The sequence below is a fragment of the Aphelocoma coerulescens genome, chromosome 10 (genome assembly GCF_041296385.1).
Source record: "Aphelocoma coerulescens isolate FSJ_1873_10779 chromosome 10, UR_Acoe_1.0, whole genome shotgun sequence".
In the NCBI taxonomy this organism is placed as follows: domain Eukaryota; kingdom Metazoa; phylum Chordata; class Aves; order Passeriformes; family Corvidae; genus Aphelocoma; species Aphelocoma coerulescens.
In genome coordinates, this window is record NC_091024.1 from 10,760,833 (window position 1) to 10,773,403 (window position 12,571).

General features: G+C 47.6%; 1 protein-coding gene across 4 annotated transcripts in view; it reads right to left on the bottom strand.

Moving 5' to 3' along the window:
- IGDCC4 (immunoglobulin superfamily DCC subclass member 4) overlaps window positions 1–12,571 on the bottom strand; it is an 88,814-nt gene that overhangs the window by 41,295 nt on the left and 34,948 nt on the right. For 3 of the 4 annotated variants that reach the window (XM_069026375.1, XM_069026376.1, XM_069026377.1), the window contains exons 3-4: window positions 9,921–10,062; window positions 4,891–5,024 (exon numbers count right to left, since the gene is read on the bottom strand). In XM_069026375.1, coding sequence (XP_068882476.1) covers window positions 4,891–5,024; window positions 9,921–10,062 — 276 coding nt within the window. The remainder of the gene's footprint in view (window positions 1–4,890; window positions 5,025–9,920; window positions 10,063–12,571) is intronic. The other variant, XM_069026378.1, reaches the window with a different exon arrangement.

Sequence of the window (12,571 nt, forward strand, 5' to 3'; positions counted from 1 at the left end):
TGTGGAAAGCTTTGCCCTCACAACCCCACAGGGCCCTGCTGCCCCTGCAATGGGTTCCTACCAGAGGAAGACTACCCCAATCCAGGTGGGACCATCCCTCCACTCTGGTTAACACTGCCCTTCTCCATTGATGGCAGCACACATGGGATCAACACCCAACTGAGGTCAGGGAGGTCAGCCCAGAGCAGCACTGACCCAAATCCAAAGTTCCCTGCTCCCTGGCTGCCCAGTACCTGTGTTGGAAACTGCAAGGGGAGCAGAGCACGTGGCCAGGACTCAGGCTGAGCGCCAAGCCAGCATCCAGCACGTCGTTCACACATGCAGGGACTGAAAATCCACTTGTGGTAACAGCACGTCTGTTTCTGCAAGGTGGTGGCCAACTGCGACTGTTGCTCACTTCATCACCACCTTCCCCTCCATCCCTAAAGCTCATCCCAGTCAAGAGCTGTATTTTCCCACAGCCCTTTGGAGCAGGAACCACCCCTGTCCCAGGCTCTCCCTTGGTACCTGCAAAGCACTGCAATACAAACACTAAAAGAACAAAAAACCTGAAGGTGTTTCAGCTGCCTCCAAGCTCTGTCCCTGTTATCACATTCATACAAATATTTGGCTGAAAAATCCGTTTCCTGGGACACTGCTGCAGCAAGCTGCTACAACTGTCAGCGTAAATGATGTTCTGCCAACGGCAACCTCACAGTGTCATCTCTAATAACACGGCACTAAATCCCAGCTTGTGGGGGATGTGCTCAGCTGCTGAGAGACCCCTCCTGTGGCTTGCTCAGCCCAGACCTCCACCCATCATCCTGCTCTGTTCTCCAGTTCCTGCATTATTGCACCACAGTGAGATTCTGATTCTTGCCAGCCTGGTTTGAGGCAAAGGTTTTTCCCATACATGTTACAGCAGTCACGGCCACCTCACGTGCACAGACCAGGAAACAGGGTGCAGCGGGCACGAGGAAGAGGAATCTCACACCCACACTGAGATACATGTCCACACTTCTCTCTGTATGTGCCCCTCCATGACCTCCAGCACTAAATGCCCATAATCACTCTCCAGACTGACCCATCCCTCCCAAAGGGCAACTCCAATGTTATTTATTAAATTATCCCTATTTACAGAAATTAAAACTTTGAGGAACTGATTCTCCTCAGCAGCCCAACAACAGAGAGGGAGAGAGAACCCAGGAGTCCTGGCTCCCAGGACTGTGCTTTGACAATTCTTCTGCAATACCCACTAAATATGAAAAGACACAAACACCGAGATCTACACGAAGGAGCTCTGGGGTCAGGATCTCAAACTTGTTTCTCCCACCGCAGTGGAAGAAAACTCTATTTTATTCTAAAATTGCCAAGATTTCTAACTTTCTTTAGGTCACTTAGGGGACACCACACTGCTTATACATAGTCAAAGGGATTAAAAAATAAGGAGGAATGTAAACTTTTTCAAGATTCCCAATGCTTTGCAACTAAAACTAATAGGATGAATTGCAGGGAAGTGAAATTGGGTTAGCTGTGGAGAAGAGATATCCCAGCATTCATTCAGTGGTGAAGATGCAGTGGAAATTAGGGGGAGCCACACTCCTTGTGACATTTAAAAACAGAATAGATCAAATCCTTGCAAAAGTTTACTGTTCTTGCAGCAGCACAGCTTCTGACTGCTATTTGTGCTACATTGTGCCAGTTGAGGGGCAAACACACAGCAAGAGGGAGTCCCTATTCCCATGAAAACACACAAAGAGCAAGCATGCGCATGACATGGAGGGCGAAAGTGAAGTGACAGGCAAAGTGACCTGCTGAGACCACACGTCATGTTCCCCAAGCCCTTCTGCTACTCTTCTTTAAGAGCTGCTTTATGAAGCATGGCAACGTGTCCATGCATATGTCAAGAACCTGGGAACATAACCAGGACACATAAGGAATTAGTTCTCTACCTACAAGTTCAGGGTAGGGCTCCAGAGAAGAAGCTACAAGAAACAAGACACAGCTGACCCCAAGGAAAGGCAGCATGCACAGCTGGAGCCTAGGAAAAGCATCCCACAGCCAGCTCCTAATGACCTTTTTGGCAGACAGAGCCGCAGTGTTCATTCATCACCTGTCCAGGTGAGGGCTGAAGGGACAGTGCTGCCAGATGTGTTTGGTACTCCGTCCGCTGGGGAGCAGTGGAGATCCAATGGGAAAATCTCCAAACTACCCCTATTTCAGCAGCAGGCTCTGTTTCAGGGCTGCATGGCTGAATCCTGCTGTTCCGTCTGCTCTTTTCCCCTCCAGCTCCAAATGCCGCTTCCCCAGGGAAGGCCTGGAAATTTGCACCATGAAGTCTGCACAGCCAAAACATCTGCAGCCCCGCTGCTCCCTGCCCTGCCTGGGATGGCCAGCATGTGCTCAGCCACAGACGCACAGCACAGCTGGAATTCCCCCCAGGATGGGGAAGTCACACTGTCCAGGGAAACAACACTTTTGGGGTTTTTAGGTTGTGCAAATATGACAGAAAGGGGTCACATTAATCATTGGTTTTACTTGGAAAAGGCCTTTAATAAGGGACATGGAACTATTCCCAGCCATTGTATCAGGAACAGGGGAGAGGAACAGGACAACTGGGCAGAAGAGCTATAGGGAAACAGATTCTTCTGCTATGCACAGCCCATTCAAATCCAGCCCTGTCTGGAAGGCAGAGGCATGAACATGGAAAGTTCCCAGGCCTGATCCTTGGAAGCATTTGCATTATCACCAGCAAGACCCCAAAATCTGCCAGGAGCACAGCCTCTACCATCATAACACAGCACTGCCAGTGGGACAGTGGGTAAGGAGACACGAAGTCCCACTGCACAAATCTTTTCCAGGGGCCCTGGAAGTACAGTGGGACTGAAAAGCTGGACTGTCACCTTATCTTGGCACAAAGGAGTCCCTAGCCAGGAGCAGGGAGGGAAGAAGCAGTTTAGTTGCTCCTGTCTGCAGACACATAGGAGTTTGGTCCCTGAAATTTCCAAATAAGCAACACTAAATAACTGTATTTCAGACTATTGTTCTTTTGCTGTCTGTTTTTCAGTTTGTTTTGGTTTTTTTTTCCTAGAATTCTTTGTTTTGGTTTAGTTTGGTTTTATTTCTCACAATCAGGAAAGGATTTCTGCCTGACCAGCTCACTCCAACTATTCTCAGCTGCTTCTGAACAGGGAGGAAAAGACTCCTCAAGCCAGTCCAGGCATCAAAAAATGTGCCCTGATGGTGAAGTGCTGAAACAAAAAAGGATCAATACCATGCCAGTCACTCGTGGAGGAGTTTGCAGCCTGCACAGGTCACTGCAGTTTCCCATCTGTCTCAGAGATATTCTCCCCAATTATAAAAAACCCCAGAGATTTAACAGGCATGTTTTTCATCACTATCAGCTCAATCTGGTGAAAAACTCAACCTCACATATTTGTTTTAGCAGCCAGCGGGTGGTGTGGTGCTGCAGAAGAGAGATTTGGGTGAGAACTCCAGGCAGAAATCTGCTCAGGCCGGCTGGTGCTCCAGAAGGAACTCTTCCCATTTAACCTCTTCCAGTGCCTCCATTTGCAAAGCAGATTAAACATTGCAGAGCTACAAGATGCAATTATGCAGAATCAGTTATGATGCCAAGGACATCAAATTCACCTTTGCAGCTTGATCGATATTAGTTATCAATAGCACACCAGACCCAACATGGGAGCTGTCTCTGGAGCGTGGAACTGCCCATAGGAAGCACTCCCCTCGGCTCCGTGCTTCATTAAACACACAGAGGATCTGGCAGGGGCTGGCAATTATATACAGAGCATTCAACCGCTCACGAATTCTCTGCAGATTCCACCCAGATTACCTCCACGACATAATCCATTGATCAGAGGTGTGTTCTCAGGCTCCACAGTTAATTACACTCCCTGCTGATGGATGAACAGCAAAGCCATCGCTGGGAAAATACATTTGGAGCAGAATGTCAAGCAACGCAATCCTAAACAAAGACGAAAGGGGTTGGGAAGGATTTCAGAGCTTTCAAGGTTAAAGCTCCCTGCAAGATACACTGGGGTCAGCACAAACAGGAGACAGATGTGGCAGGGGGTCCTGAGAGAATGGACACCTCAGCCAGACTCCCAGCCCTGGTGAGTTTGTCCACTTGCAGGACAGGGATTATACAAAGCTGGGGAGGCAGCCAGGCGTGCTGGGAAGGATGCTGGAGTCTGGAGACCCCCACTGCACTTATGCTCTCAGCTACGTTCTCATGTCCAGACTTGCCCACTGCACTCTTGGCTTACAAAGGAAAATGCACTCAGAGGCTGAGGCCCAGATCAGGAAGCCAGCTCGGACAGATCAGACAGCTCACACCCAAAGCCTTGCTCCAAAGGCCTGTATCACCAGGATAAATCCCAGCTGGCGATCTCTGGAGCTCAGCAGAGCATCACCAATATGGACTCAGAATACAAGTCAGATATCACTGTGCTCAACCTCTTCTGGACTGTGCCAGGCAATCTGGGGTAGGCACGGTCCTGCCAGATACTCCAGTCTCCAGCTAGTTCTCTTGCTTGCTTGGGAAGCACGTTTGTCTATACATGCCAAACCTTGCCTGTCTTGCCATCCAAGGCTGCTGCAGAGAACACCACCAACAATGCTGCTGTCCCCAAGGAGCAAACAGGATGCCTCATCCCTTCTAACGACTCCAGAGCACAGAGGAGTCCTCCCAACTCAGCCTCCTTATCCCATCACAGCAAAGAGAAATCTTTCATAAACACCTTCTCTGCAAGTTTTAACCAAAGCTGGCCACATGCAGAGCCACAGCAGGAGGAGAGAAGGCCACTGGTATTTGAGCCCAGCTCTCCACCACACACAGTGATTATATGGCAGACCTGTGCCCAGCCCAAGAGGCTGCTGCCAGCACCTCACCTTTCACCACGCTGAGGGTGGCATCACTGCTGTAGCGCTTTCGGGCGGTGTTGGTTGCCACGCAGTGGTAAATCCCGGCATCGCTCTCCTGCACATCCACGATTTGGAGGACACCATTGGGAAGAGTTATAAACCTGAGTGACCAAAAGGAAGAGTGTGAGACAGGCTATGCATTACCCCACCTATTCATCATCCCAAAGCCCTTTTATCTCTTTCTTTTCTCCTGCAAATCTCTCTTGTGCAGGTCCTGGTAATGACAGCAGAATGGGATCAGGGAACCTCTGAGCAACCCAACCGGTGGTTCTCAAAAAGCAGCAGGTACAGACCTATCCATCACCTTGGAGTCTTCACAATGCAAAAGGTGCTTTTGGGAGACCACACTAACAGGACTTTGCTGACACAAACCAACTAGACAGTACAAACCAACTCCATACACACACGCTTCTACATACACATTTGTATATGTCCCCAGGCATACAGGTGCTTCAGCACACACTACAGCCATTTTCAGCACTTGCTTTTTACAAAGGTTTGGTTGCCACACAAAAAAACACATTGCAAAGAAGTCTGAACATCATCTTTTTCTTGCTGCACCTCAGGGTGCAGCAAGGGGGACCAATTGATACACAGCTGCACCTTCATGGGCCAAAGCAGCCACGACGCAGCCACGACACAGCCACCTGAACCTGCACCATTTCTGGGTTGTAGTGATTCCTTTCCTTCTTCCACAAGTTTCTGGCTTTCACAAGGTGACAAACTCACAGCTGGGCATTCGGTATCCCCTGATTTGCCCATGGGATGCTACTGGGAAACACTTCCACGGAATGAAATGGCTACACTGCTCACACATGAACACAATCCTTGCTGCATTACACTGAACAAAGCACATGATTAGCAATTAGCATAAAAGTAGGAGCAGGCTGTCAGTATCTCCATTTTCTGCCTGGATTCCTAGATGGCAGCCTCTTTATTCTTGAACGAAAGGCACAAAGCCTACGTGATCCTTTTTAATTATATATGAGATCCATTTTTAATTGCAAGCCTCTATAAACAGAGCTGCTGAGGTTTGACAGGCAGCTCTGGGTTATCAGTCTTCATTATGAAGAGGACACATTCAAAGGCAATTGCTAAGGGGAGGGATAGCAGCTATTCCACAGGAACAGTACAAAGACAAGTTATAACCATTAATGCCAGTCCCGCCATCCACAAAGATCACAGTAAGTCAAACTGTGGTTCTCCAGGTGCTGAGACTGCTGGAGTGCCACGAACGAGGATCACAGATCCAGGAAGTCTTTAATGGATCACTCATCCTGTGTTCAAGCCATGGTCATCAACAGCATGCCTGCTCCTGCAAACATTTATCCTAAATCTGCACTCATGGAAACACCTCCCTTGCCCCAAGTGGTCTGCTCCAGAGACAAATATCCCCGCTGTGAGTCTTGCATCGATCCTGGACCGCAGCTACTGCAGTTGAGCTCATCATGTCTTGTCCTCTTCACAGCTGATGAAGAAAGAAGAACTACCAGAGCTCCTCCAGTGACCATTCTGTCTCCACTGGAACAATCCTACAGCCTGATTCACAGACACAGACTGGCTGAAGCTTCCCACGTACACAAACACATTGCTTTACATCCCTAAAGCCATGTTCCTGCTACTTACAAAGAGATTTTGCTCAGAATCAAGCTCTAAAAGACCTCAGAGGAGGTGGCACACAAAAGCCCTCATCAGGATGCCTCATCAGAACTCAGGAGAAAGATGACAAATATTTGCATCCTCTCAGCTCCGCGGAGGGAAAGCCTCCCACTGGGATAATATTTATTTTTGTCGTGCATCTGCTATTTGAGTCTGTAATTAATATCAACATATTTCAAACATCAGGCAAGGCATCTCCCAGCCACAAAAAGATGCGTCAGTGATGTATCACAGATTCACTGGGGCTGGGATGGACCTCTGGTTTGTGGCCTTTGTCCTCTCAGAGCAGGGTCACTAGACCAGGGTGTTCAGGACCCAGCTTCTCTTGAGGGCACAAAACAAACCACTGTGTCTCAAAAGAGAGCAGGAGCTGGAAAAAAGGGGGTTGAGTGGGGAAACTTCATCAAAAGAGCTTGAGACAGTCCCTTCAGCACCATTGGAAGAGATCTACTCAGTGCAGTACATTCTGTTGAGAAAAAACGGCAGCAGCGAGGACTGCTCTGCTGGGGAAGCAAGGAGGGAAGAAAAGTAGAATTTCTCTATCCACCATTTCTCCCAGCTGCTCACAAAGCCTCCAGCTCTTCAGGGTCCCAGCAGCCCTAAACTAGAAGCAGCCTTCAAGGGCATTTGCTCCATCCCCAGGCTCCCTACAAGGAAATTTGCCTGATGACTCAGAGCAGACAGTTGGCAGAGCTTTTCTTCCACATAAAGGGCAAATCTTTTTGTCTGCTCACCTTCACCAAGGATTAAGCTGGAAACAAAAACTAAAGGACAGACAGACAAAGGCCCTGGAAGCAACAGAAGCGCTGGAACCTTGGCACTCCCAGGAGTTTTGCTGTTGATAGCTGCACTGTCAGGACCTCAGAGAAGACTGCCTCGACGGGGAGAAAGGCAAACCCCCCTGGATTACACTGAAGGACAGCACACTCAGAGCAGGGCCAACTACCACAGCCTCAAAGGCAGCAAGAACAACAGGGCACACCCACAGAGCTTTTCCCCTCCCTGAGAGCACTGAGGGGCCCAGGGCTGCTCACCAGGGCAGTGTTCAAGAACTGAAATCAAGAGCCACTGCCTCGTGTCCAAACCCTGCAGCCCTACAGCTCAGAGGATATTCCAGCATTAACAGCTCTATCCCCTTTCTTACCTTCTCCCCAGTAAATTGCCAGTACACCCTCCCTGCAGCCTTTTGAAGGTGCCTAGGACAGCCCAAAGCACCAGTCCTGAGCACAGTGAGGAATCTGCAGCTCTGCTGTAGGCTCAGTTTGGAAACCATTTTGCTCACAGCTCCAGAGTCCTGTACATGAACATGAGACACATCAAGGCACTCCTGACACAGCACAGAAATAAATGCTACACACAGATAAAACCCTCACTTAGCCAAAATGTGGAAAAATGACCGCAGAGCACGTGGTCTGTAGGTTATGGATTTGCTGTGAAGACGTCCAAAGACCTCCAGTTCCCAGCAAGAGCTCATCTTGTCTCTAGAGAAAATAAACAGCAATTTGGAACCTGATGTGAAACTCAGCCAGCACCTAAATCAGAGATTATGCCAAGAGATGTTGCAGACACCTCAAAGCAACTGCAATCTAGAGAAATCCTGTGAGCCACCTTTCAGCAGCTGCTGCAGATTTAAGACTGTATTTATTCAATGTACTCCAGAGCCAGAACTGCAAAATACTCTGTGCCTTACTCACACATGGAATTTAGATTTTTGTACTGAAGAGGGACAGGAAAGGTATTCTAAAAATACCAATCAGCACTTTGGTACCCTTTGGGTGGTTTAAGTACTTAAGCTTAGCTTTCAGTACCTTTGAGGTGGCACCATGCTAGAACCTGCACCCAGGGGCAAAGACTGAAAAGAATACCCAAAGGTAAGAACAACAAAGAAAAGCAGAGGGGGAAGAGCAAAAAGGAGGGGAAAAGAGGGGGGAAAGGAAAAAAAGAGGGGGAAAAAGGGAAAGCAAAAAAAGGGAAAAGCAATGTGAGTTCCACACAATTATTCTAGCCTTCTTAAATCACAAACACTGATGTTAGTAGCATTACTTCAAGACTGTATCTCCAGTCCCCAAGCCTGATTTTGCACACCCTCCCAAGCCCGGCTAATCTGGAATATGAAATCATCACCCTGACACCTGCCCAGCCAAAGGGTTGCATTTTCACAGGCTCATCTGAAGTGTGCACAAGAGGCAGCCCACAGTAATGAGGCCAGCCTGAGATCCTGTCCTTAGGCATGATGCAGGGAGGATAACAGAAAGCTCTGGTTGGCAGCCAACATTTCCTGGAATTCACTTAATTCCTTTGAAAGCCGGTTATATTAAATCCAACAACAACTAGACAACAACAAAAAAAACAAATCCTTCTGAAAAAGCATATTAGCTAGAACATGATTTAAAAAGCAAGATCTGCAGCCAGAGATTATGGCCTGGCTTTTACAAGGAAAACAATTTTCAGGCTGCCTGTGATGAAAGCAATCTCTGAGCAAGTAATTTCACAATATCCATCGAGCTGTCTCATTAAAAAGCCATTGTATCTATGGCACACTTCTCCCTACAATCCCTTCTTTTTTGTTTTTTTCCTTCCTTTTTTATTAATTTTCTTTTCATTATGAAGCAACAGAGTCCTATGAACCTTTAGATGCCACACTCCAGACTCAAGGATATAAGTGAGTAGTCTTATAGAAACAGTCACTGCTGCAAAAGTATTCCTAAACATCCCCCCCCACCCCACCCTCTTTTTTTTCCTCTTCTGCCACTTGGATTAACTTCTGCAGGTGGGAAACAGCTCCTTCTGCAGAACAGAAGAGGAGTTTTTAAGAACTAAAGGACAATTCAGTCACTGATTCCCTGCAGAAGTGATGTCTACAGACCTCCCACTAAAACCATAACCAAAATCAAAGAAAAACCACATCATGGAGTACAGTCGGGTATGCCCAGGTCAATAATCCTCACCCCAGGCCCCAATCCCCCAAAGAATTCTGTGTCATTTCACACAAGAGGACAAGCCAAAGCAGTCCATGCCTTGCCATGCCCCATCCCAGGCACATACAAGCCCTTGCAGAGTGCAGGTTCTGTGCTGTAATAACTGGCACAATATCAAGGGTTGTTCTTCCTTTGTGGTTTGGATATCTGGGAGAAAGATATTTTATTTAGGTGTTTATGGACTTTTTTTCCTGGGCCTCTTGAATACCTCCTCTTATATGACTTAGTTATCAGGTCCAAACCTGGTCTATCACCTCTCTTGTCATTCTACCATTTTATAGAATGACTTCCACATCCTAAATGGTCAGGTTTTGCTTTGCTCTTTTTCAAGCTGGCCCAGGAAAGCAATCTGGGAATCACCTGGATTCTGCTGGAACAGCTTCATGGTCCTTCTCCCAGGTGATGACAGGGGAGGGCAGCCCCTCGATCCGGCACTCAAACCGGGCCATGCCATTTTCTTCCACTGTCTGCGACTCTGGCTGCTGGAAAAAGCGTGATAATGCTGGAGAAAGAAGAAGGGAAGAAAAGTTAATAACTCAGTGTTTCTGCTGAGAAATGCAAACCTGTTACGACGTATGAGCTAAGAGAAAGGCTTTTCTCTCCTGAATATAGCCTGAAACGTAACTCCTCCCTTTCCTGTGCCCCTACAGACCCTCAGCAGCCCTAACAACAGTAACTGAAAGGTTTCAATGTGTAAATTTGGTTCTTGCCTCATTTTCTCCCTTAAGGCAACAGTGTGAGAGAAAGACAGGCAATTAGGTGGTTTCACTGGTTACCTTCCTAAATTGCTTCCTTGTCTGTTCACTCGCTCCATTTGGGAAGGACACAGAATGAGAAACAGAGGGGAAATGCCACAACCCCAGAGATGAGTTTCCCCCTTGCCTCGCAGCATTCCTGCAGCCACAGGAAATTAAAACAAGGCAAGAGGAAGAACAAGCCAGATGTCAAGCTCCTTACACAAATCAGCTGCCCACAGGCTGGCAGTGCTGGAGACCAGAGGCAGAGCCCGTAAGAGTTTTGACCCACCCTCTCCTACCTGCAAAAACCAACTCCATCCTACTCAACAAGATTGGAGGCAGCCAAGGGGATCCAGACACCTTGCTCAGAGGAGGATGGATTTCATACATGCCAGGACACTTGTTTGCTCTCCAAGGGTCACCTCTCTCTATATGTGTCCTTCCATAGTAAAGAGGCTGAACTTGTTTTGGAGATAAAACACTAAGGTTTGGAGTCACTCTTGGACCGCAATGCACAGCTGCCTCATCTTCCTCCCCTGCCATACACACAGCAAAACCCGGCAGCAGAAATCCTCCCCCGGGGCTGTCAACATCTGTCCTATCAACAGCATAACCTGAAGGCATCTCAGTCACATAGTGGAGTTCTGAATATTCATGCAGGCTCCTGGATGGGGGCAGAAAGCCGGTACTCTTTTCCACCAGAAAAACCAGCTTCTGCTTTATCCACCTCTGTTAAACTGCCTTTGCTGTGAAACCCACCCTGCTGGACAAATCCATCTAACAATGCTGTAACACAAGTGCCAGAAACCCCAAACGTGGCGCAATGAACATAAATTTCAGCCAAAAAACACACTTGAATGCTGGGCCGAGCACAGCACTGTGCTCAGAAAGACCCCAAGTGACCTCCTGGCCCTCCAACACAATTATGTGCTTGTCTCACCACCACTTTCCAAGAACATCCATCATAGCTTTGGATTTTGTAGGACTCCAGACTTGAAGTTTTCTTTCCATCTCTCACACACACAAACATCCATGCACACACATACATGCTTTATTGCAGTGTGAGCTTGAGAAAGTATGTACAGTTTGGAAAATGAAATGCTTTTGCATGACCCATTTTAACCTCGGCATATTCTCAGCTGTCATTAGTGTTTTTCTTTAATTTAAATAGTTATCACATGTTTCAAGCAACTCATTGCTCTCCGCAGCAGCTACAGACCAAATTCTCCCACCAGCTGTCCGCCACGTTTAGTTTTCCAATTCAATACAAATGGAATGAAAAATGTTTTCCTGGAAAAATTTGAAAAATACATTAATATGTAAGACCTTAATTCAGCCAACTGCTTTAGTATTCTCAAATACACACTGCAGACCACTTTAACACAGTAATTTCTACAGATTACAAAACCTTTTAAGTTCACGTTAATAAAACTTGCTGAACCCAAGAGTTTAAAAGAAAATCCATCAAATGCCAGTGCATATTCAGGATGGCACCATCAAAACAATGTTCTCCTGGCCAGCAGATACCCTTAATCCTCTTTCCCATTATTCTCATCCTACAGGTGAAAATGAGAATATTTTGGCAGGCTCTGGAGGGTCATGTACCCAGGAAGATCATGATGGGAGCCAGGAATTCTTCTGAAAAGATGAAATCTGTTGGCATTTCTGCTTCCTCCACTTCATGTTGGGTCACCCGTCTCTCTGCTCTTCATTATTAAGTGGCATCATCTTGGTGTACTAAAAGTGACAGAGCCTCCTGGGCTCCCTGGGTTACCAGGCAATAACCTATCCTGGTTATTCCTGGCTTTCACTTGCCAGACCTGGTCCTGCAAGCTTGAAATTCCCAGCTGAGAACCAAATCCTGCCCTTCACCTTAAGCCAGCCCCGGTCCTGCAAGCTTGAAATTCCCAGCTGAGAACCAAATCCTGCCCTTCACCTTAAGCCAGCCCCATCTACCCACCGTGCTGGAACGGCTCAAGCAAAGAGCCAAGAAATGCACCCCTGACAGAGCCTCATTGGGATGCAGAGGAGTGTGACCAAACAGCAATCCTGATTAGTGAGTGCAGCGTCCCTCTCGCCTGGAGCAGCACACAGGAACAGCCACACTTCCCAAGGTGAATCACGGCTCCTGGCAGAGCCACAACAGGCTGAGAGCTCCATGGGTTCCAGGGGTTCAACTCTGGCAATGCCCAGCAAACAGGTTTGTCTGTTAGGGCCATCTCAGAATTCTTGGGGTGGACTTCAGAGGCTGAGCAGCTCCATCATATTCCTTTT